Here is a 25781-nt window from a genome sequence, read left to right on the forward strand (position 1 = left end):
CCGTGATGTGTGTGGCGATGTCGAAATGTTGAATAGTGTTGTAGAGAAAGATTTACTGTACCCCATCATTCCCCTGCGGCCTGTATGTCTGTGCCTTATTTGTCTTTCTCTCCTGCTCTTTTCCAGTTATCTTCAAATATTCTTTTTTCAAGTACTAATCCTTCTGAAATTATTATTAAAGCGCCCTCAATCACACTTAACCTCGCGTTTTACAATCACAATGATGCCTGTACTTAGCACAAACTTGTTCTGTCATGTTACCCCCTATGCTGCAGACAATGACGCTAACTTTTTTTTACCGACGGCTTGGCAACTGGAAGCACAGTATGAAAACCCTTCGTGACTTTGAATATCTCTATGACTTCTCCCTTTACTATCTCTGGTCTAAAGACAACTCCATTTTCGTCCTTTCTCCATGACAAATGTTCTTTCCTAAATTGGTGACGTCATAGTCCTGCACTGCGGTTTTGCCCATCTTTTGAAACATCGGGTCGCTTTCCAGTGAAGGGACGGGGCTTGGGGGGAGGGGGGAAGGGGGGAGAGTAGGTGGGGGAGGGCTGGAGGAAGATTGTACCAATTTTCCTTTTGGAGGACTAGCGGACTTTTGGAAGAAAGCGGTTAAGAAATTACTTTATTGCTCTAAATTATTTCTGTATTTGACAGATTAAATAAAGAGTAAACTATCAACAGAACGCTATCCATTTCCACTCATTTCAGGACATGATGATAATCAGCGCCCAAGTATTGACACTATTATTTGCAGATCAGTTTATGGCGTATTTGATTGACTTAGATGAAAAAAAGGCTTCAATAAAAGTCTTAACATATCACAAAGGAAAATAAAACATTTATAAAAGTTTGATTTAGTCTTGAATCTAAAGTTGGTTTGTCATGAACCTCAGAAATACACGGTATCAATTGCATTACCATGTGTTTCTTCTCGTAAAAATAAGTATACAATCCAATGTATAAAATTACACTGACGCTCATATTCGGCTGTTATCTCGGTCATGAACTATGCCGGCCCTTGAAGGCAGGTGGCCATCTAATCAATGTTGCGTGAAGAACAGGAATCATGAGCTTGCAGAAAATGCAAGCGATTACAATGTTGAAGCGAGGATTGTTTGTCCCGTGCTAACACCGTGCCTGGGGAATAACGTCCAATCCTCGGCGCTCTTATTGCTGCACAACTTTTGATGTCATTAATGCAAACACGCTTGCACTGCCCGAGTGGACGTTTGTCAACCAATTTCTCTGAAAACGTTATAACCTCAGAAGGGGTCGTTGCCATATACGAGGTAAAGAACTTTGTATTGAAACGAAAATAAAATTGCAAAATATCCTTATGCTAAGAGCAGATGCTTGTACAGTAGGCACTCCTGTGTATAATGTTATTACAGACCTTTTACTAATAGTTTACATATCAAACTTGGAAAAAAAAAGCTAATTCCTGTATTCAGATCACATTTGACCATCAATCATTCTTAATGCAAGGTCGGATGGTGCTCATTTTCTGTAAACAAAAATGGGAATGAATTATTGATGCCCAGAAATAATGAAATGTTACAATTAAATCCCGAAGAAGGTAGAATCTGAACCGTATGCTCCATTCGTAATTGACTATACGGTATTAGGCTCCATACAATAGGAAAGCGGTGAGTGGGATATACCTGAGAGGGCCACCTTTGAGATTGACTCTAGGTGATATTTGTAGACAGATCGTTTACTAATCCAGGTTCAATGCTTATTGTTAGTGGAGGCTGAAGTTACATTACCTAAAGACCTTTGGCATTTTAAGGCGTGTTGTATAGTACAAGTATCCACCTCGTCGTGATACAGAATTAAATGCAGTGCACTTTTAAGTCGATCGTTCTGTTAAGAATCGGTTATTTTAAACGTTGCCAAGTAGCTTACTCTGTTGGACGCAATTATGCTGTGTTCAGTGTAGTAGCGTGCGAAAATATGAAAAAAAAAATGCCAACACAAAATTAATCTCAGATTGTCGAAAAAAATGCAGGCTATTTCCATGCCTGGTTCTTGGCATCAAACTGCATGCGGAGTTGAATATATATTATATATATATATATATATATATATATATATATATATACACACACACACACACACACATACATATATATATATGTAGAGAGAGAGAGAGAGAGAGAGAGAGAGAGAGAGAGAGAGAGAGAGAGAGAGAGAGAGAGAGAGAGAGAGAGAGAGAGAGAGAGACAGACAGAGGAATCGTTTATTCCAAATTTGAACTGGACATTTTAGTTTATTTGAATCATGCAAATCAATGGGATCCCAGAGCGCCAGACAGACTTCCGTTTTGATTACCCCGCGCCAGATGTTTGAGCGTACTATTCGCAGCTGACTTTCAAGTATATTGTTAATGACAGGTGCAACTATCTACCGAGGCCATCAGTTGGTCCTGGATACTGTGCATGGGGAGATAGAACGGTCCGATTTAAAGCAGCGCCCGTATGTTTGCTGAGGAACGAGTTCATACATTCATTCTTACATGACTTTTGGTCAATTATACCTCCGGCTTACTTCACGCACTTTCCAATAACTTTCATCAGGTCTAAACTTGCCAAAGTTAGCTTACAATGGAGCCTGCCGAATGAAAATTTGGCCACGGGCCTTCTTAGGGTTTTTGTATGACAGTTAATCCGCGCACTGCAGACCAATGGTTTGTTTTATTCAATCGAGAGCTATTTTAGCAAACTACAATTTGTGGGATTAATAGTAAATTTCAAAGTAGCAAAAAATTTTTTGTAGATGTCTAACCTCAAACCTTCAACAGTTTCCCCACGCAAACTTATTTTTGGTCTCAGGGTAAGATTGTCCGATTTTTGGAGGCCCAATGACTAAACTTTTTTATGAGATAAAATGCACCATCTAGATTTCAGCTTTCAAGTGAGCTCCTGATAAACATAATCACCTTTTCCCTATTAATTAAACCGACTTTTTAGTCTATGCAAGTCCGGGTCTTTTTATCGACAACGACAGGGGTTTTGTAGGGGGTGACGAAATATACACGAATTTGACTGAAGAAATGAACATGAAATATGAAATATATGATAATCTGGTTGCCCGCGGATGGATTTTTGACGTTTTTAATATTTTTGTTCAATGCCTTGCAAAAGATACAATAAATATAACTTGATTGAAAATAATTCAGCAGATCAAATGTTCGTAATTGGTTAAATGTATAAGAAAATGCCCGCACTGTACAATACCCTACTAGGCTTATAACTGAAGTTGAATTTTATCAAAACAAACAAACGCCTTGAATTCAAATTTCAAAATTCAATCAAGAGGGCAAGAAGCTGTCATTTAAACTGAGGATGAGAGCCAAAATAACCTCAGCTCCTTGTTTGTTTAGACTTGTTGGTCCTCAGTTGCGCCTTTTGAATTTTCAGTAAATTATAATTATGTATATTTAGTGTTCTGTATCTAAAGGAAGTTATTTGTCAACTTTAAAGCTTAACAGTTCTCAATATAGGGATGATTTTCCGTAGGTAATAACTTTGTCTTAAACTCACGCAGTTTATTCCTACGGGAGGCTAATCCGCCAGCAATCAGAGTTAGCGTTGATAAAAAGTTGCAGAGAAATTGAGAACGCTGTGTTTTTACCAATAGCAAAACAGCATGCAATAGGTCAAAAAATGTCCACCACGCCACTCTAACATAAGGCAAAAAAAAACAATGCTGATTTATTGTGGGGTTTTTTTTTCAGATAAATACAGCAATTAGATCAACTGAACTCGGAAAAGGAAGTGTTCTTAAAAGCAACCACTACAATCCTCTCTCTGAAGGAGTGCTCACGGCATCAGGGCCTGGGTCACCAATACAGAACAATCACTTCTTTCTTTAAAAAAAAGAGAACTTTTCGAGGTTTAGAAAAATACTATGCATCCAATAAATTAGTTCTTTGGTTTGAAACGGAGCAAATATATCGTTGATAATAACGTAATAAAAATTACACTGTACAAAGCACACGGCTATAAAACTGAGGTTGAGTAACAGTTACGCTTTGGCACTTTACAAAGGCTGGGGACATTAATAAATCGACATCCAGTGAACGGAACTAAAATATATTAAATGGCTCTGTAACGTAGCCTCCATAGAAAATCGTACAATTTACATCAAATATAAACTTGCGTCAACACCAGACAAAACGTCAGGAGAGAGAAAAAAAAACTTTTTAAGCATTTGAAAATGGAACGTGATGTTATTAAACATATACTGCACAAACAGAACAGAAAATGTATCACTAGAATATTGGTCCATTAAACAGTTTAAACCCTACACTTCGCACTTGCCATTTTGCTAACCTTTAATTATTCAAGTAGGCTTCACTTATTTAAAGATTTTTTTTAAAGCAACGACTGTCTTTAGAGGTCTCAAAATCCTCATTCACACTAACTACAAATTGACAACATCTTTGGCCACTTGCACCGCTGTTTGGAAAGTCTCAGTCAATACTTTATACGCAGCTTTAAGTTGAGAATGCTGCTTTGTTTTCATTTCCCTACATATATATTTTTTAAAAGATAGGTTGGTTTCTAAATCAATACTTATTGCAGTCGTAGGCGTATGGACCTGAATGACGGTATACTGACGGTGTTGATCGATAAGGAATTTGACAGCTCGTGTTCCCGCTCACCTGATGGTCACTGAGGGCTGAGCTCTCAATGCCGAGTCGGTGGGAGTTGAACATTTCCCGCACATTAGGGAAAGTCTGTTGCTGGCCGCCGAACGTGTGGCCGGGGAGGTGATTGAGATCTGCTCCGTGGTTCATGTACCAGGAAGCGGCTTGCCCTGCGCCCCCGGCTTGCTGATGGTGGCTGGAGGTTAAGACTCCTTCCTGCGCCGTGCTGAGATTCATGGCGTTCAGCGAGGTACTGGTGCTCACGGAATGATCTGATATGGCATCATCCAGGCTGGTGGGCACCAACATATGATTGTTCCTGTCCCCCGCGTACAGACTCATGGTTCTCATACTGCAATGGTAACTTCCACTCGAGTCTATATTTTGACTGCACGTTTGACTGTAGATAGATTGTGGCGTTTGAGCGTAATTTACCGGCAACGTGGAAACCATGCCAGTTCTGCTGGTGGGCACAGCTACTGGGTTAAGTTCTCCTTGAGGAGATGTCCTTAATGTCATAATATTTTCCACACTGAAGCCGGATAGGCTGTTGTTTGGGGGGTTGTGGTCAGGGATGGAACTTTCTGTGGAAACAGACGGCGTGGAGGCAACACTTCTGGGACTGTCTTGCATCATACTGTTGTTGTCCGGGCTCTCTAAACTCTCGACTTTGGTGATGACAGGCATGCCGGGGGATACGGCTTCTTTTTTGACCACTACTTTTTTTTCCATATTGTCCTTAGAGGTGTCGGTCTGTGAAACGGGGGTTGGAATGCCTTTCTGGTCTTTCTGCTGGCGGTCTCGTTCTTCCTTATCCTTGATCGCGTCTTTTTTCTTAAATCTCCTCCTTCTCCGCAAAAAGCTGCCGTTCTCAAACATGTTGTAAGAATCTGGATCCAGCGTCCAGTAGCTCCCTTTACCGGGTTTTTTATCATCCCGTGGCACTTTAACAAAACACTCGTTCAGAGATAAGTTGTGGCGGATGCTATTCTGCCAGCCCTGTTTATTTTCACGGTAAAATGGAAAGCGATCCATGATAAACTGATAGATCCCATTGAGAGTAATTTTCTTATCAGGCGCGTTCTGGATTGCCATGGTTATCAGGGCGATGTAGCTGTAAGGAGGCTTTACCAGGTCTTTGGGAGCCGGCTGTTGGTGGTGATGGTAGGGTCCGTAAGTTCTCGCCATACCTGAAGAATACTGATCGTGCCCCGTGTACACGCTCATCGGGGTGGGCATGCTGCCATAACTGCCGGCGGCTCGATAATAATTTTGGTCGTTCAGATAAGGCACCACTCCTAGAGCATTAGGGTCTGACACTGGGTAACGCGCCTGCATCGTCGATGTTAAACGGGTTCGACACAAATTTCTGCTTGCAACTAGATTTTAGTAATAATCTTTATTGGTTGAAGGCGTGGATCCAATTTTAGTCCTTGATTAAGAGCGCGCCCGTAGATAGTCCTAAAGGTTTGGGGAAGTTTCAAAAACTTTCAAGCGAGTGAGGCTTTTACGGCAGGCAGACTCCGCCCATTCAGGAAACTTTAAACCAATCAAAATAGGAGTTGGGGAGAGTTACTACATGTCCATGCACGTAGGTGGCGTAATTTAAATCGAAACAGGTTTCACTGAAATAAAAAAGAACAAAGTTAAACATTGTAAATAGTTTATGTATTAGTCTGGAATAGAATTTTTCGCACATGCATTTGAATCTTAATCGGAAAGTAATAAGTGACAAAGATTTTGGATTAAATGTAATTTAATGTATTGTCTTTCCACTCGTACCTGGCACATGGCATTGACAATTTCCAACGAAATCACACAGGTTGCACTCCGCAAGAGTATAGCCAGCTGCGATTTTATTTAACTTTGTATATATATATATATGTAATGTTATGTTCCCTAACTCTAAAACCATGTATTAACTAGGCCTTTGGCCAGTGGATTCTGTAAAGAGTTTACATCGTTCTCATTATTTTTATTCGAAATTAATTCCGATTTGGTTAATTAATAAAGGCCGCGATCCGACAAGGTGCAGATTCTGTGATCCCTCCTCAAACTGCGAAGTCAAAGCTTTGCCATGGTTTACCTTTTATTGTAAGGCTATGTTATTTATTCTGAGGACGATCGAATCAAATGTGCAAAAATATGTACAAAATGGTGACAAAGGAAATCCTTGAGGGATCTACCTTTCTTTACACAGTAAACTTGTCTTGAACAATTCGTAGCAACACACTGAAAGAAGCTCGTGGTGTGACTTTGTCACCAAACGGGTAAACAAAGGAATGCGCGAAAAGCTGATCTAATTACAAAGGCGTGATCTCTATATTTTGATAACTTTTATATTTAAATCAGGAACACGAGCACATATTTACTGAAGCACGATATTGCATTTTAAAATAGAACAGATACGGTTTCATTATAACTGTCAATTCCAACGTAATTGTTAATCAAGACAACAGGATAAATCAGAACGCCAGTCCAAAATCTTCATTGCATTGAAATCTACACACTGTTATTAAGACAAAGTACGTGTTTCCCGCTGGTCCATAAGCATACTGTGCGCACTCTATGAAATATTAAGCATTGCTACATTAAGCGTTCAAATTTAAAGGGTAATTATAAACGCCAGTGGTCATTAATACCGCAGTGCGAGGACGGAGTCACTTTCATGTGTCCGTCGCTAAGCATTTTTATTTGCCATTTCATTATATGATCTAACAGATTTAGCTTGCACAAATCAGAGTTTCCAACCGGGTAGTAATCACACAGATAATTGACAAACATCCTATGGTCCCCATCACGTCTGGCGGAGTCTGATAACAGATTATTTTATATACTGTCCTGTTATTTTTATTGCTTTCATCTACAGATAGCTTTTTCCCCAAACATGCATCGTTGAAACTATTATAAACATTATTTTCCGTTAACTTTCTCCTTAGTTAATTTCATACCAAAAAAAAAACCTAAAACAAGTAAACCAGAAACAAGTGGAAGTCGAATACCAGCAGCCTGGAAACATACTGGTTTAATAAGAATTGTGACAATTAAAGTTTAATTAACAATTAGAATAAAATAATTATGTGCGAGAGTGATTAGTGGCTGGTGAGGTTAAGAAATTGTTCGAATGCTTGAGGAAATGCCGGAATTTGGTTCAATGATACTCCTTTGTAAGGAAAGGATCTCACTATTTTATTTGCTAGTGTCATTGTCATAAGTGAACCTATAGCATTGTATGTAGTCTTACAGCTTTGTGTTAAAAATTTCGGTAAGAAACTGAGGAACCGGAGAAAAGACTAACCCAAAGAAAACAAAAGTTTGCTTAGAATAAATTGAACGATGAGAAAGAGATGTGTTTGTCTTCAGTCATTATTAAAGGAGAGAAATAAAGTTACTAAAACACGTAGATTGTTGTCAAAGGCATGCTGTAAACGTCTGCATTGATATAGTCCTGGGAATCATTCTACCAAAGATAGCATGAATATAAACCTACGTAACTGAGACGATGAAGGATACCAATGGACACATTATTTTGCTTGAGTGCTGAGGTTATATTTCGGTGACCGCCTGCATGGAATATACTTAACAATTTATCTGAACAAGGCTTCAACGGTGAATCGCTTACCTCACTCCTAGACGGGACTCCCTCTTTAATTTTTGTTTTGATCTGTCACTGCAGTCTGAATAGAACTAACACCTTGAAATCCATCAACAAGTATTATGTCTCCGCGTTTTATTATGGCTGTGCTGCTTTTAATGTCAATACCAACTGAGAGATGCATGGTTCGGTGGCAGTAAACAGCAATGTGTTGCAAAAGTCTTCGGTAGCAGTGAGCTACGTGTAGATAAGGTCAGATTTTCCCTTGAATGGGACCCTGGCTGTTCTATTGAGTCTAGACTCTTTGCCAAGCCAATAATAGCTGAAATTACGGATCTATCCTCCTTAATAGAGGAATGCTACTGAATATTCACAGGAGCGGTAACTTTCCCAATGCAGATATAATCTTTAAATCGTTTTCTACACGAATTAACGTACCTATAAAAGTGAAGATTCCATTGGCAGAATTTAATGTTCTGCTCAAGGATTCCGCATTTTCAAAGGATAGAATTTCTTATTAGAAATTGCAGATATTGTGAAACAATATTCGTGACTAAAACTTCAATAAATTGTCAATGACGTCGAGAATCACTGGGATTGTTTTTGGGCGATTACATTGATTTCTACTGAGGCGTTATCTCCTGAGTTTTGCACTGAACTAAGTCGACAATCTAACTCGGTGCAAGTCAATGCTTTATCCGTCGCCGGTCCAAACTGCAAGAAAGGTTTAACGAGAACGCAAACTGGTTATGCCTATTTGTTTGTAGTGGTCGTTTCATTCTCTATTTATTGCTGCCCTCTAGTGATGACATTTGTTGATGCAAATTCTCCAATGTTCATATTCAAAAGAATATTTCCATATATACTGTATATATACCTTTATCTGAATTGATTAGCATAAATAGAACAATTTATTTGCTACTTTGTAATTATTTTTCGTTGGCTATAGTAATTTAAAATTGTTAGCTTAATTTTATTTCAATTCGTATATAATGTAGACGGCTTGAATTAACATTACTAACACTTAGCTGCATGCAACCTTTAAAATCTGAAATTGAGCGGAAAAATAATTGCCCAACTAAGTTTACTTTAAATATTAGTAATATAAAGCAATGCATTCATGTGATGGTGCTGTGGGATGAAAGATAAATCGATAGGAAATTTGCACCGATAGTTCACAGTTTAGTCTGTTTCAATTTACCATTATAGTTCTGGAAGTGGAAAGGAGGCTAGGAATATTATTTAGAACTTTAGAATGGAAAGGCAGCGGAGGCGATTAACCGGCCTCGTTCGGATGGAATTGACAACTCCGACTTCTGTGCAAGATCAGCATCGATAGACGAAAAAGTCGAAAAGAACTCAAAAATAGACACCTTCGATCCGCCTGGGATTTGGCTCCAAACATAGTTGTTAAAAAAGCTAACAATATACATTAGAAATCGAGTCTTAAAGCAAAAACGACACCCATTTAAAAAAATTAACGGATTCATTAAACATCACCCAAAATATGCAAACGTGCTTCGTTACTTGATTCATCATTACCATAACCACAAGGAGTATTCAGTTGTGTACTTTGCATAATTGCGTTTTCTATCGAACGCTTGAGCATTTGTTCTACATTTTAAAGGTGTTTTTTGGACATTTCGTACTCTAATTGCTGAAAAATCGAGGCGACGTGCAAATGAAATGGCTGGTATTCCAGAGTGAAGTGCGAGGAAGTATTTAGGTGAAGTGAAGACAAGAAGGACCTGTTGTTCAGCTCATCGCTGTCGGATTTCTTGACGTATTCGTCTGCTAATTGTTTCAGTACCAAAGTGTGTTTTTTTAATTTGAATATTTATTTAAAAAATAATGCTTCTACCGAACAGATAGAAGCAATTAACTAGCAGGGCTGACTACTCCTCTTCTGAGGTCACGAAATGTGTGCATGCAAGCATATATAGTGTAGTTAAAATAATGTGATGGTTTAATGTGTGGACACCAAGGGGGGAAAAAACGACTCCACGGACGAAGTGTTACTTGTCCCATCGCTTTAAAATCACCCGCCGATGATCAAAATTGAACAAACGATGAAGTAAAAAAGTTTTCTGCAGTATCAGGTGTTGCATCCCTGAACCCCAATATATATCATGCAATCAGACTACTGAGTTGTGGGTTGGGGATGGGGGATGATAACAAACTGAACGCGATTTTCCTCCAACTAACCTTGAGTTGTTTAATATCGAATGGATTGCAAATACACGGAGCAGCAGTTTAAATCAAAGATATCTTAGGTCTATTACGTTCACTTTATATACATGCAATCAATGTATATGAGCTATCTTAAGTATTTATATTTAGTGTGTTTCATATTATTGTGTTCTTTATCTTCTCGCGTTTTTTTTCTTGTGCTGCTTCAGATCCATAGTAACAATTATTTCGTTCTCCTTTACACTTGTGCACTGGAAATGACATTAAACAATCTTGAATCGTGTGAAACATCAATGATGATGGGGAGGAGACATAGAAATAGCACTGCAAAAGGATAGTTCAGCAAATCATTGATTCGATCCCTCATTTCATCGCAGTGGGACAAGACCTAAGCCAAACAGAATGAATAAAATCTAAATTCAGCTTGTGTGCGCTAGCTTGTCGTTGACCAAGTTCTAATCTTAAACGGGTTAACGGGACAGTTTGCTTCTTTAGTTACTGGAGTCAACATTTTTCCCATTTCACCCTTGTGTCTATCATGAAGAGCTGCTTCCATGAGATTTGCAAGCATTTTCATATTTCCTAATAAACTTGTCCACAGTCTCTTTTTTTTTCGCTGAAGAGAGACCCCACTTCTCATCAAAAGGAAATGGAGCGTTAATCTTCAGATTGCAGAATAATCATCTCTAATTGCAGATTCCATTGTAAAGAAAATTTATGACTGCGCAGCAGGAAGGAGGGAAAAGATTTACTGCAGTTAAGGTGAAAAGGATTTTTGAAATAGCCCAATCATTAAAACGAAGAGGATGGAAACACTGATTAAGAGATAGCGATTTTCAAGTACACAGAGGGCAAGAATAGCTCGGCCGGAAACTGCCTCCTTCTCAGAGTATTCTTTTGCCTCCAGTCATGCAGTCAAAACTTTATATATTTCCCTTTCCACTGACTTGCAAGGGAGTGTGGATGGGGGTAGGGTGTTGATGCTCAATTTTGAAAGGAAAACTAGATCATCTTGTGACACACCAACAGACAGCAAACCTGAAGTTTGCCATTAACTTATGGGATACTCAGAAAGATATGAATGACGTTCAGTAATTCCAGAGTTATTTTTACATGGCATGTATTCAAAACCTTTTTGAATTTTTTTTTTCTCTGTTAGTTAGGATTCAGGCAAGACAAGTTAACAATGTAACTTTTGTTTCTCTTGTTAAGCTACATTCCTGGAAATAGTAATATTTGCTGAACCCTTAAATTTAAACACATTACACTATACAACAGCAATTATACCCCCAAACAGCAATTCATTGATTGTAAGGTGCTTTAGAACAAGGATATGATGAAATGTTAAATAAGCACAGGCTTATTACAAATTCAATTCCAAGTTGATTCAAAGACAAACAGGCTTCAAACCGTCAGGAAATGTAGAGTTAGCTTGACCCAAAAGCAGAGCAGAGGAAATACTTTAGCAGTAAACAACATTTTACTAATAAAGTGCAAATAACAAGCCACAAGGGGCCTCAAAACAAAAGAGAATAGATACCTAAGGCTTTAAGGTAACAAGGCAACTGAAGGCTGGTGGCCTCTGGTTGAGCGTGGCTGATTTAATGGGTGAACAAAGGATTGTGGCTGAGAAAAGGGTTTAAGTAGGCTGCAGGTGACTCCTGTTAGCTAGCTGGAGTCTGGGAGGTACCTGCTTGTGCAGCAAGCCTTCAATCTGAGAAGCATTCGGTCAGTGGCAAAAGGGTCATAAAGTCATTGGGTACTCCAGCAGAAAAGGGCCCATCTAGTCCATAGAGACCAATTAATCTACCTCATCCCATCAACCTGCACCTGGACCATGGCCTCCATACCCCTCTCTTGCATGTATTTATCCACATTTCTCTTCAATGTTGAAATCGAACCGGAATCTATCACTTCCTCTGGCAGCTCACTCCACACTCTCAGCACCTTCTGAGAGAAGAGGTACCCCCTCATTTCCCTCTTAAATATTTCACCTTTCACCCTTAACTCATAACCTCTACTTCTAGTCTCATCCAACCTCAGTGCCTGCATACATCTACCCTATCTATAGCCCCCATACTTCTGCATACTTCAATCAATCTTCTACACTCTAGGGAATATTGTTCTAACTATTCAACCATTCCTGATTACCCAGGTCCTCAAGACCTGGCAACATCCTTGCAATTTTTTCTGCACTCTTTCAACCTTATTCATATCTTTCCTGTAGGTGGGTGAGCAAAACTTTACCTATGAGTATTACTCATGATCTTATATATTTAATAAAAAGCAGGGGCAGAAGTAGGCCAGTTGGCCCTTTGAATCTGCTCAGCCATTCAATTAAATTATGGCTGATCTAGTCTTTGTCTCCACACCACTTGCCTCCTTTCTTGCCATATCCCATGGCTTCATTGTACCTCTGATATATTATAACCATATAACAATTACAGCATGGAAACAGGTCATCTCGGCCCTTCTAGTCCGTGCCAAACGCTTACTCTCACCTAGTCCCACTGACCTGCACTCAGCCCATAACCCTCCATTCCTTTCCTGTCCATATACCTATCCAGTTTTTTTTATTATGTGTCCTATTGGCTTTATTGGAGTAAATATTATTTGCTTCTGTATTAGAGTCGGGCATTCACATAGACACCTCAATCCTTTTCTAAATTAATTTTTGTGGAATTATGAAAGTAACACAATAATTGATTAAAAAACAAAGGTCAGAAATTGATGTGAAAGTATTTTCAATTGATTTATTGGTTCAACAATCCTTTATCAAAAGGAAAAAAGAATTCCTAGAGCACATTTCAGGATTCCAGGATATCCCAAAGCAGTTTCAAAGTTTAAAATAAATCTATTATGTTCTTCTTCTTCTTCTTCGGTTGTCCATCGAAATCCGATGATGACGTCCACTCATTTAACGATGAGATCTTGGACGACTATACAGTCCTATCCTGGACCCACAAGTTCTATTGCAGGTGGGACATGTATATGTGGTAGTGGTGGTGGTAGTGATGGCAACCATGGCTGCATTTCTCCTGGCTCACTTCTGCTGTCTTCTGGTTGTTCTTTCCATCTCCAGAATACGAACCCCATACCTACACAGCTGTTGCCAAGTGTCACGGTCAGCAGCAACATCCTCTAGGTCCTCAGGTCTGATCTTGAACTTCCTTAAAGCATTCTGTTATCGAAGTATGTATATGTCACCGTATACTGCTGTGAGATTCATTTTCTTGTGCAAATTCACAGTAGAACAAGGAAATAGAATAGAATGAATCAATGAAAAACTAAACAGAAGTCATCCACACTGGTTCAGGAGCCTACTAGTCAAAGGGTAATAACTGTTCCTGGACCTGGTGGTGTGAAACCTAAGGCTTTTGTACCACCTTATTGATGTACAACCTATTAATCTATCAAATATTTCTGATCGCATAGGAAACTGCAGGTGGTGGAACTTGGACTAACAAAGTGCTACGGAAGCTCAGCAGGTCAGGCAGCGTCCATGGGGGGAGAAATGGACAGTTAATGTTTTGGGTTGAGACTCTTCATCTGGGTATATTATTCAAATATTTCTGAAGTTTTGTCAGTGTTGTAATTTAGGTATGTCTGCAGCCAACTTGTGCAGATTAATTTAGAAACATAGAAAACCTACAGAACCATACAGGCCCTTCAGCCCACAAAGCTGTGCCAAACATGTCCTTACCTTAGAAATTTGTTGGATATGGCAAAGCCAGTTTCTATAGTAAAATAGAGTCTCAACTAGACCCTGGAGAAAAATAAAACATATCATATTGTTGAGACACCACAACTTAAGTCTTGAACCATATCATAACATGAGGAATGAAAAGGAACAGATGCAAATTATCAAAGGAACAATTCATGATGCTTAAGTGATCAAATATTATACAAAGTATCTCATAATTCTAAGAACCAAGAAATCAAATCAGTGTTGCTGTCACAGGTACCAATACACTATATAGCATATGTTAACAGGAAAAAAGCTTGCATTTTGTAGCAGGTTTTGTATTTTTCTATGTTACTTCAAACCTTCAAGACCTTGGAGGAGGCTTGCGTGTATCAATGACCTGGAGAGCTATGTTGGCTGGAGTCGAGGTCTTATGCTTTGGCTCTTGGTAGGGTCACCCATGCCAAGCAGGTGAAAAAGTAGAGGGCAGACTAAGAGTGGTCCGCCGGTCCTCCTGGCTTGGGGGTTCATCTCAGGGAAAACAACCTTGACTTTTAAAAGTATTGTTCCAGAAGCAGCATTATATGTGGACAGACAGAGATGGAGGACCTTCACTGCAGCCCAAAACACCAGGATGTAACAGGCAACTAATTAATTAAAATGATGCCTCAAAACAGTTTAGAATAATTAACCATTTCTGAGGAATAGAACCTATTAAAATGTGAGAAATAAAGTGGCCTTGTTGTGCATAACAAATGTACAGAAACAACAATATAAAAATGACCAACTAAATAGATTTCCTTAATGACCTAGCTGTATAACAGAGTATTATTGTCCTAGGCATATGCAGTATCTATTTTTGCAATAAAATAGCAAATCCTTAACATTAGCTTAATTTCAAGAATCCAACATCATCCCTGATATTACTATTCAATGATAATTAATGTAAAATAAACACTATTTGTAAAATAAAATGTTATTTATAATCCAATTCCCAACTCCTAAAGTTGGTCAATGTGACATTAACATCATAAAACTAATTATAAAACTGGACAACAAAATCTAATATATTTTCATAATGTCTCTTACCAAAGGACTATGCAGAATTTATGGGCAAAGAAATAAAATCTTGGATTGAATTTATGTGTTTGACTTGTTGAGTTCCTATTACTACAGATGATGCAGGAAATGGCTAGTAAGGGAACAATTACAAACATACGCCTTAAGTGACTTTGTGTAAAACACATTGAATCTTATTGCCTGAAAAATCAAACTCCAGCTTCTGTCCCTTGATTTTCAGTAAGGAAAGCACAACTTAGGGAGGGGTAATATATGGACTTGGATGCAGCTGATCAATGAATTTGCTTAGTTTTGCCATTGTGTAAGGCATATATGTCAAACTCAAGGCCCGCGGTGGAATTATCTTTGGCCCGCGAGATAATATCTAATTACTATTAAAGCTGGCCCCAGTAATCGAAGCGCCTATGGCGTATGATATGGCTAACGCTGAGCTAATTCAGGTACCAGGTTTTCAGGGTTTTTAGTGTTTATTCGGCAGTCTTGCTCAGCAGTCTTCTTCATAAGAAACAGAATTTGTAAAGTGAAACACTTTGTAGTTATAGCAGAGACTGAGACACATGAGAGCAGGCTGAAAAAACGGAGGCAACGAAAGCTGCGTTCGCACGTGTTCGACTGATCCGGCCCGCATGAAGCTGCATTTTGTTCGATCCGGCCCGTGACCTAAAATGAGTTTGACACCCCTGGTGTAAGGTAACTAGAGACATTTTGGGTAACATTCACTTAAACACCAGCTTTCCCCTCCTCACGCCTCAAACTGATAGAAGTGTTTCCAGGTCTTCGCAGCCTGATTCCAAGATTTCCATTTGTTGGTTTCCACTCAGTGGTGTAAGCAATTTCAATGGAAAATAGTGCAGCTGTCAGCAAAGAGCATGGAATATTTACATTTCCCTTTTGTCATGGTTTCCAATTATTACACAGAAGTTATTTTTTACCAATCATTTATTATCTTGAGCATCGTTGTTAATGATTATGATTGTTTCAAAATATCTCTAAACTTCAATAAACAAAGGAGTAGGAACAGCTGATTCCATTCAGTCTGGTCTGATCTGACATTGAACATACTCCACTTCCTTGCTATCAGACTGCGTTTATATGCTTGACAAACTCTTGTTATAGCATGTGCAATGACCAGAGGTTGCACAAACTCGGGTTGTTTTCTCTCGAATGGCGGAGGCTGAGGGGAGATCTGAAAGAGGTTTATAAGATTATGAGAGGCGCAGAGAGACAGGTTAGAAAAGCAGCATCGTTTTCCCAAGGTTGAGGGGTCTAATAACAGGGGGGCAAGCATTTAAGGTGAAACTGAGGGGCAAGATTTTTACATCTTGCTTGGAATATGCTGCCTGGGGTGGTGATAGAGGCAGATACATTAGGGACTTTTAAAAGATGTTTAGATAGGCACACGAATGTGAGAAAAGTGGAAAGGTATGGACAAGTGTAGGTAAAAGAGATTTGTTTAGTTGGCCATTTGATTACTAATTTAATTAGTTCAGCACAACATTGTGGGCTGAAGGGCCTGTTCCTGTGCAGTACTGTTCTGTCTTTTGTTCTACTTCTGTTGTATACATTAGACTTCCAAAATGCTGCAGCAATACGGCAGTCGTTCACAAGTAATAACAAAATGAATGGATCCTTCCATCAGAAAGAGATGGTGTTAATTTCAAGGAATATGGGACAGATTCAGTAGCAATTAAATATGCTATTGGTCCAGCTATAGAGAGCAGCACAGCAGCTTAGCTAGTGAAGCTGCTTCTTCAGAGTTCCAGTGACATAGATTCAATACTGATCGCTAGAACTGAGATCGGTATATTATTATTTAAAATTGTGCATTAAACTTAGAGAGAGATAGATACAGTAGTTAGTCAGTGTCATTTGGAAATGTAAAATACAAAGAGGGAAAAGGTTTAAACTGAGAAGGGGAAGGACCATAAAACCTAGTAGCAGAGTTAGGCTATTTGGCCCATCAAGTCTGCTCCACCATTCCACCATGGCTGATTATCATCCCGCTCAACCCCACTCTCCTGTCTTCTCCTCTTAACCTTTTACTAATCAAGAACCTATCGTCCTCTGCGTTATATATACCCAATAACTCAGCCTCCACAGCCATTGGTGCCAATAAATTCCACAGATTCTCTACCCTTTGGTTAAAGAAATTTCTCCTCATTTCTGATCTAAAGGGGCGGCCTATTCTGAGGCTGTGGCCTCTGGTCCTAGACTCCCCCACTGTAGGAAATATCCTCTCTGAGCTCACTCTATCTAGGCTTTCCAATGTTTGATAGGTTTCAATGAGATGCCCATCATTCTTATAAACTTTAGTGAGTACAGAGCCATCAAACACTCCTCATACATTAACTTTTTTGTTCCTGGGATCATTCTCACAAACCTCCTCTGGACCCTCCCCAATGCTAGCATTTCCATTCTTCAATAGGGGCCAAAAACTGCACTCAATACTCCAAGTGCTCTCTCTTCAATGCCTTATAAAATAAAAGGATATTCATAGGAAAGCTTAGAGGAGATTTAAGATGCAAGTTGCGGGTGCCTCGAAAGCGTTTCTGTGGGTAGTGAAAGAAGAACACGTAACAGCAACATTTAAGAAGTTTTTAGTTTGATACCTGAATAGGCAGGGAATCAAGGGGATTGATTAAATTAAACTGCCATCATGGTTGTGCAGACAAGGTGGGCCAAAGAGACTATTCCATGGTGTACGTTCTGTGTAGAGTTTGCAGATTCTCCCTGTGACTGTCTAGTCTTCTTCTCCCACATTGCAAAAAGTTGGAGGTTGGTATGTTAGTTGGCCAATGTAAACTGCCCTAAGTGTGTAAATGGGTGGTAAATTCTGGAGCGAGGAGTAAAGTTGAGAGTAATGTGGTGACATGGTGACTTTCAGTTTCATAGCAACTCCTGTGTCAATGTGCCCTGATCAAATTCTGCACTGCAAGTGTTTCCCAGATCAATGTAGTGAAAAGCTAGGCAGAGGCGTGCATTGTATACAATGGCTGCAATCAGTGATGGAACAGGTAATGCTAAAGTCTATTTGAAGCTCAGCAGATTCTGTGTACAATGCACTGATATCAGTATGGTGAGCCTTCCACTGACACCTCTCGGTAACTTTTGTTGTGTCTGTTCAACAGAGGTTGTAGGCTGCACCCTAAAACTCTTGTTTATGTTGATGAAGGAAAAAATGTGTGATTTGTGACTTCTAAGCTGAATTATGCAGAGTTTCTTGCTAATATCCTAATGGGGACAATTTTACCTGAAAATGCTTTCTTGTTAATTTCACCTTAAGTGCATTAAAAATATCCATTGGCTAGTGTTTGTTTGCCACACTAGACAGGAGTTCAAATTTACGCATGATCTATGCATTACTCCAGCCCAGCATTAAACAACTTCGCTAAATCTCAAAATAATCTCTGTTAAAATACTTACAAAACCTAAAAGCCATTTTTTTTAAAGAGATCAGCAGTAAGTGAATGATTGCATTATACCTCCCTAAATTTAAAAGCTGGGAGTGAGGCTTCACAGAGGCATCAAAGGATATATGTTGTGGAGGTCTGTTTTCACTGGTCTTTGTTATTAGACTTGGGTCAGAATGCACCAGAGCAGGAATTTACTAATTGCACATTGAAAGCAGCAGATACTGGTCTCAGATCATTAGCTACAGTATAATTGCATCAAAGTTTCTTCATTTTTGGCAACTACTTCAGTCAGAAGATAAGGATCTGAAGTGGTTCAGAAATCACATTCAAATCCTTGTGGTGAGTAGTATACTTCATTGGACAGACACTTTTACTGGGTCTTCAAAATAAACCATTTTTATAGGAACAGCCACAAAGGACGGATTCATGGTATCAGACATCAGTTTTCATGCCTTTGCATCAATTATAGGAAATTATGACCAATAACATCCTAACTCAAACCTTGAAGGATTAGATATTCAAATTTATGATACAGGATGGTGGGGGGAGGTATTCAACCCCTTAATTCAATGCCCACTGAAGCCTAAAAATTCTTTTCCCACAGCTCAGCACTAATCCATAGCCTCGGAGTTTACAGATCTTCGAGAGTTCACTCAGGAACTTTTGAAATGGTTTAGGGTTTCTTTCTCCATATTCTATTAGAGAGGTACTGTACCTTAAGGTTACCATAGCCAGGGGAGCTAGTGGGGATAAGCTCAACTACCTGTTAAATGCTCCAAATGGCGTCCATCTCAAATAGCCTCTGACAACCATGTCCGTTTCCTAGATTAACTTCTAGACCTGGCAGAACCATTTCTAATGACAGGAGAAGGGGCAAAGGTAGGCTACAAACACCTTAAAAGCTGTCACTTTGGCCAGATGGGGTTCGGCAGCTGTGGTTGGCCAGTAATCTAGGAGAAGGAAAACTCTGATCTCAAACCTCTGCTGCCTTGTAGGCTATACCCACTTAGGGGAATCTTTGGGGAGTAAACCCATGGCAAAATCTGGAGCTGGAGGCCCCAAGGTAGCTCAGTGCTGAGTTCAACGCTGACTGGCAACTCCTGCAATGGTGCTGGTGCCAAACTGTGTCTGTCTTTGCCGTTCCTTTGGATTCATCAGCCTCGTGTGAGGGTGAGCCTGTTACCTGGGCACCCGCTTGCTCTGCATATTGAACTGCCCTGGCTTGCGTACCATCCTGTGTATCATAGAGAGCTGGGACACACAGAATCATAGAAAAGTACAGCACAAAAAAGGCCCTTCAACCCATCTAGTCCATGCTAAACCATTTAAACTACCTACTCCCATTGATTTACACTAGGACCATAGCCTTCCATACCTCTACCATCCATGTACTTATCCAAACTTCTCCTAAACATTGAAATCAAGCTTGTGTGCACTGCTTGCTCCACTCTGTAATGACACTCTGAGTGAAGAAGTTCTCCTGCATGTTCCTCTTAATTTTTTCTTTTCACCTTTCATCCATAGTCCAGAATTATTTTTGTTACTTGCTTTTGGATTTTTCGCTTTCCAGTCTAATGGCATGAAACATTTGTCTAAACAACCTGAATTCCAGCATTCAATCTCCTTTGCATTACTAAACTTAGTATTTGAGGCTGCACTGTCATAAGTCTGCAGTTTCTAACTGCAGTTTCATTGTAAACTATCATTCCGTTTCTATTTCTGACAACCCACCCACACCATCCTTTCTCAATCTCTCTGTCTCCATCTCTGAAGACAAACTATCAACCAACATCTTTTATAAACTTGCTGATTCCCACAGTTATTTTGACTATACTTCTTCCCTCTGTATCTCCTGTAAAAATGCTATTCCCTTTTCTCAGTTCCTTTGTCTCTGCTGCATCTGTTCCCAAGATGGGGTTTTCCTTTCCAGGACATCAGAGACGCCCTCCTTCTTCGAAGAACCAGGTTTCCCGTCCTCCACCATAGAGGCTGCTCTCACCTACATCTCCTCCAATTCCTGAACATCCATGCTCACCCCATCTTCCCGACACCTTAACAGTAACAGAGTTTCTCTTGTTCTTATCTACCACTTCATGAGCCTCCACAACTAATACATCATCCTCCACAACTTCTGCTACCCCCAAAGGGGATTTAGTGTTTAGTAAGCTGTATGCAGGACATTTAGAGTAGTGCACATGAAAGAAATCGCATGCAGCTACTCTTGGTGGCTAGGACTGGATGTAGCCATTGAAGAGAAGGCCAAAGCATGTCTACATTGCCAGCAATTGATTAATCTTCCTCAACTTGCTCCTTTGCATCCATGGAAATGGTCTGAAGAACCACGACGAGGTTTCACGTAGATTTTGCAGGTCTGTAGAAAGCCACATGGATGCACACAGCAAATTTCCCAAGGCCATCATAAAGAGCACTACATCTGCATTGAGGAGCTACATTTTATCTCCAGCCATTTTGGGCATTCTCAGCAGCTTGTAAGTGACAATGGCCCACAACCGCTGTCAAAAGGGTTCAAGGCATTTAAAGAAGCAAATGGTATTCAGCACATCAAGTCGGCACCATTTCATCCAGCCACTAATGGCCTTGCTGAACAATTCATACGAACAATGAAGCAAGCCCTCAAGACTTCAGTGGAAATTAGATTCCTCAACCAGCATCTTAGCACCTTCTTACTGACATGCCACAATATAACTCACACCACCTTCAAAATGGCTCCATGCACTGCACTGATGATAAAACAGCTTTGCACCTGGCTTGACCCACTTAGAAACCCAAACACCAAACAGATTGTGCTAAATGAACAGAAAACCCAAGCACAGAGAGACATGCTGAAGCAAAGAACAGGTGTTTCACAGCAGGTGAGAGTACTTGCCTGGAACCACATCTCTGGAACAAAGTGACAATGGTGGCACAAACTGTCCTGCGTCGTACATTGTGCAAACTAGTAACTACATCTGGAGAAAGCATATTGATCAGCTGTCGCCCATTTCTGAGGCTACTTAAAACCATCACAAGCTGACCTTCCAGATTGGGATGTAGAATTGGGACAGGATTCTGAGACAATGACTGCAGAACCTCCATTAAGATCAAGTGACACAAGTCAGAGTTCCTCCATCACCTCTGCTTTCTGACATGCCCCCTACTGACAATGCAGTACCCCATCCAAGATCTATACAGTACATACACCACCAAGGGATAAAATGACATTGGCATCACCCTGAGATCATCAGTACCCTCGTAGGAGCATACAGCCTCCAGACAGATGGAATCTCTGGTTTAGTGACTAACCCTCAGCACATGGGGCAGAATAATCTCCAGGGTACGTCTGGGAATAGAGGTAGTGAACCGTCGTTCCCTAGTTTAGACAAAAATTGTTTTCTGTTTTTGGTTGAACTTGATGATTACTCTATTGAATGTTAATAGTTTAGCATCTGGTCTGTGTATGGGGATAGGGAGAAACCTTAAAAATAAGGGGGGAGGGATATGTTAAGTATTTTTTTGTATATTTTGACCCTTATGGGTTGCTGTCAAACTTACGTACTGAAATAATACGAGAGGGTATTCTGGGTAGATGACTTACTGGCAAAGTAAACAGCTACACGTTTGTTCCTCACTTCTCCACCTCTCGTGTGTGTTATTCATGGCCACCCAGCTTCCCAGTACCACAAACATAACAGTGTCAATAAAGTAGTTTGCTTTCTTTTGAAAAGTGGCAAGCGTCTTGACCATTTTAAATAATTAATTCAGACAAGTGGAAAGTGGACAACATAAAATAGAAAACATAGTCCAAGCAATAAGAAACAGCTTTCTGAGGCTGCATTTTTCTTTCAGTATTTACTTATTTCTCAGAATTCAGCATCTCTGGAAGCCTTTACATTAAGTGGACAGCTCCTTAGAACATGAAAAAAGAGTTTTGCAGTGCACCAAAAAGCGAGTTATAAAGAGCTTTTCTGGATATCCTGTCACATACAGTACTGTGCAAAATTCTTAGGTACATATACATAGCTAGGGTGCCTAAGACTTTTACACAGCACTGCATTTGTCATCGTGGACCAGAGAGCAAGTTTGTAAATCTGGAGGGAACAAATGATATTGGGAACGGCAAGGGTAAAGCGCCAGGAATAGGGTGTGGCACAGGCGGCAGAGAAGGAATGCCAGGGACAGGGAGGTTGCCACACCCAGGTAAGGTAAGGTCATTTGATTCCAAACAATTAGTTTATTGATCATTACAGAACGTCTCTCTGGTGGTTCCCACATCATCCGTCTCCCCTTCCCTTTCCCCAATCATGATTCCCCACTGCCTGCCCCCTTCCCACTCTCAGTCCACAATAAAGACCCATATCAGAATCAGGTTTATTGTCACCTACATATGTCATGAAATTTGTCTTTTTTTGTTGTGGTGGCAGTACAGTACAAGATACAAAATTACTATAGTACTGTGCAAAAGTTTTTGGCACCCTAGCTATACATACAGTTTCTGTCTAAGACTTTTGCATAGTACTGTATGTCTTAGTATTTCCACTGGGAAACTTGAGGAGTGCTAGTAATTTAAGCCAATAAATGATACTTTATTCACATAAAATAAATTACATTATGCAGAGCAATATTGCTTACAGTGGCATACTCTGAAGCAGGTATTGGAACATGCAGAGAAATCTTTTGAAATAAATAATTAATTTTTACCAGATTTTAATAGTTCTTGAATATTAAGAAATAGCAGCTTATATAGCCAGTGGTGTTGTGACTTGGCCAGCTGTCAGATGCCTTGAGTCATTTCATGGTTAGCACTCCCATGTATGTGACAGCAATTACATTCACAGGATCAGGCCTTGTTATTCTAGATCTGGGTTTAGCTTTCAGGAACTTTTAACTTTCTAGGGTCAAATGCAGTGTGATTTATACACAGCTCAGGGGCAAGGCTAAATGGCGAGACATACACATCAAGTTCTGGGTAACTGCCTCAAAATTTTCCTGACAGATTTCTCTATGTTTCACATTGTCTATTGTTAATATCTTCTTCACCGTTTAATAAATTTCCATATCAGTGCCATTTGGAAACTTTTATGTCACACAATCTCAATAATTGAAACACTGGATGACATCCAAGTCAGCTACTAAACACTGAGCTTCAAACTTGCCTTATAAAAGGTGACAAGCTATTTGTGAATTTAAATACTTATTACTTCAATAGGATCTGCCTACCAAACATAACAGTATATAACCATACCAATATTTTTTACTTGATTTCAGTGGATTTGGTCTCCTCTTGTTGAGCTAAATGACAAATATGGGGACAACATGGTAACGTAAAGGTTAATGTAAAGCTTTATAGCAACAGCATGCTTGCGATCTGGGTTCAATTCCTGCCTCTGTCTGGAAAGAGTTTGTACATTATGCACAGGTTAGAGTTAGTGAGTTGGGGGCATGTTATGTTGGTGCCAGAAGCACCAACATTATTTTTTTATCGGCGGCTCAAGCACAGGGAGTGTGCGTGTCAGTGTCAGAGCCCTGTGGAAGTCGGGAGAGAGAGGATAAAATGAGCAGATTCAGGCAACGCTTGTCTTTTTGGGCTGTGCAGGCACTGAGAGTGTCGGAGTCAGAGGCCTAAACTCAGCTACAAATCAAAGTAGGATAGGCTCGTGGAGAGGCTATTATTGGACTGTGCCAGTGATAGAGTGTGAAAGCTTAGGCATGAACAGGTAAAGACACAGTTAAAGAAAGCTTTTTTTCTTTATTACTCTAGAGCAGTTGGGATGAAATGCTCCTCCTGTCAGATGTGGGAATTCAGGAATCTTGTCAGCTTCCCTGATGACTACACCTGCAGGGAGTACATCCAACTTCAGCACCTGACTGACCAGGTCAACGATTTGGTGCTGGAGTTGGATGTACTCAGGATCATTCCTGAGGCTGAAGATATTATAAACGAGACTTTTGAAGAGGTGATTGCACCCAGAATATAGGCATTGGACAGTAGATGGGAGATGTAAAGGGATTAAGAAGTCAGTGCAGGGTCCCCCTGTGGCCATTCCCCTCAGTAATAAGAATATCTCTTTGAATACTGCTGGTGAGGATGACCAATTTTGACACGGCAGCAGCAGTCAGTCTGGTGGAACTGTGGCGTCAAAAAAGACTCCGGGATGGTGTGTTGCTTCACGGATGCTAGGGTCCATGATGTATGGGAACAGCTGCAAAATATTCTCAAGGGGGAGGAGGAGCAGACAGAAGATGTGATGCTTATTTGCACTAATGACAAAGGCAGAAAAGGAGAAGAGGTCCTATCCAGTGAGTATATAGAGTTAGGAACGAAGCTGAAGAGAAGGGCCTCCGGTGTTGTAGTCTCCAGATTACTCCCTGTACCATGGGCTAGTACAGGTAGGAATGGGGTGATTGCATGGATCAATGAGTGGCTGAGGAGATAGAGCAGGGAGCAGGGCTTCAAATTCTTGGATCATTGGAACCGACCTGTAAAAGAGGACGGGTTGCACCTGAATTGGAGAGGACCCAATATCCTGGGAGGTTTGCTGATGCTACTCAGGAGAATTTCAGCTAGTTTTGCAGGGGGCTGGGAACTAGAGCCCCAGGTCAGTAAGGGAAGCATCAGGCCAGAAGGGAGATGTCAGGGTAAATACTGAAAGGCAAAATTAAAGTAACAGGAATGATGGGTTCGATTGTTTGAAGTGCTAGGAGTATTTTAATGCTTGGAGCATTATAGTTAAGGGTGATGAACTTAGAGCATCCGTCAGTACATGGGACCACGATGTTGTAGCCATTACTGAAACTTGGTTGAGAGAGGGGCAGGAATGGGTAATTAGTGCACCAGGTTTTCAAAGTTTTAGAAAAAGATGGAGGAGGAGATGGGGTGGGGGGATTTGCACTACTAATCAGGGACAACATCACAGCTGCACTCAGGGGAGACATAACGAGGGGTCAGACACTGAGTCCATTTGGGTGGAACTCAGGAATAGGAAGGGTCCAATCACTCTAATTGGATTGTACTACAAACTCCCTAATAGCAACCAGGACATTGAGGAACGGATATGTAATCAGATTAAGGAAATATGTAAAAATAATAGGGTTGTTGTCATGGGATATATCAATTTCCATTATGTAAGAAAGAAAAGAGCTTTGACCAGGAACCAGTCT

At 40.1% G+C, this 25781-nt stretch overlaps 1 protein-coding gene and 1 long non-coding RNA gene across 7 annotated transcripts in view; one reads left to right on the top strand and one right to left on the bottom strand.

Moving 5' to 3' along the window:
- Positions 1 to 8881, bottom strand: part of LOC140740818 (forkhead box protein C2-like) — a 31738-nt gene extending 22857 nt beyond the window's left edge. For 2 of the 6 annotated variants that reach the window (XM_073070350.1, XM_073070351.1), the window contains exons 1-2: positions 8283 to 8874; positions 4676 to 6285 (exon numbers count right to left, since the gene is read on the bottom strand). In XM_073070350.1, coding sequence (XP_072926451.1) covers positions 4676 to 5998 — 1323 coding nt within the window. In that variant the 5' untranslated portion in view covers positions 5999 to 6285; positions 8283 to 8874. Of the gene's footprint in view, positions 1 to 827; positions 1514 to 3106; positions 6286 to 8282 lie in introns of those variants that run through there. The other 4 variants (XM_073070349.1, XM_073070347.1, XM_073070348.1 and 1 more) reach the window with 4 other exon arrangements.
- Positions 1113 to 25781, top strand: part of LOC140740819 (uncharacterized) — a 33222-nt gene continuing 8553 nt past the window's right edge. The window contains exon 1 of the long non-coding RNA XR_012101940.1: positions 1113 to 1298. This is a non-coding gene — a long non-coding RNA (uncharacterized lncRNA). The remainder of the gene's footprint in view (positions 1299 to 25781) is intronic.

The sequence above is a fragment of the Hemitrygon akajei genome, chromosome 17 (assembly GCF_048418815.1).
Source record: "Hemitrygon akajei chromosome 17, sHemAka1.3, whole genome shotgun sequence".
Lineage (NCBI taxonomy): Eukaryota > Metazoa > Chordata > Chondrichthyes > Myliobatiformes > Dasyatidae > Hemitrygon > Hemitrygon akajei.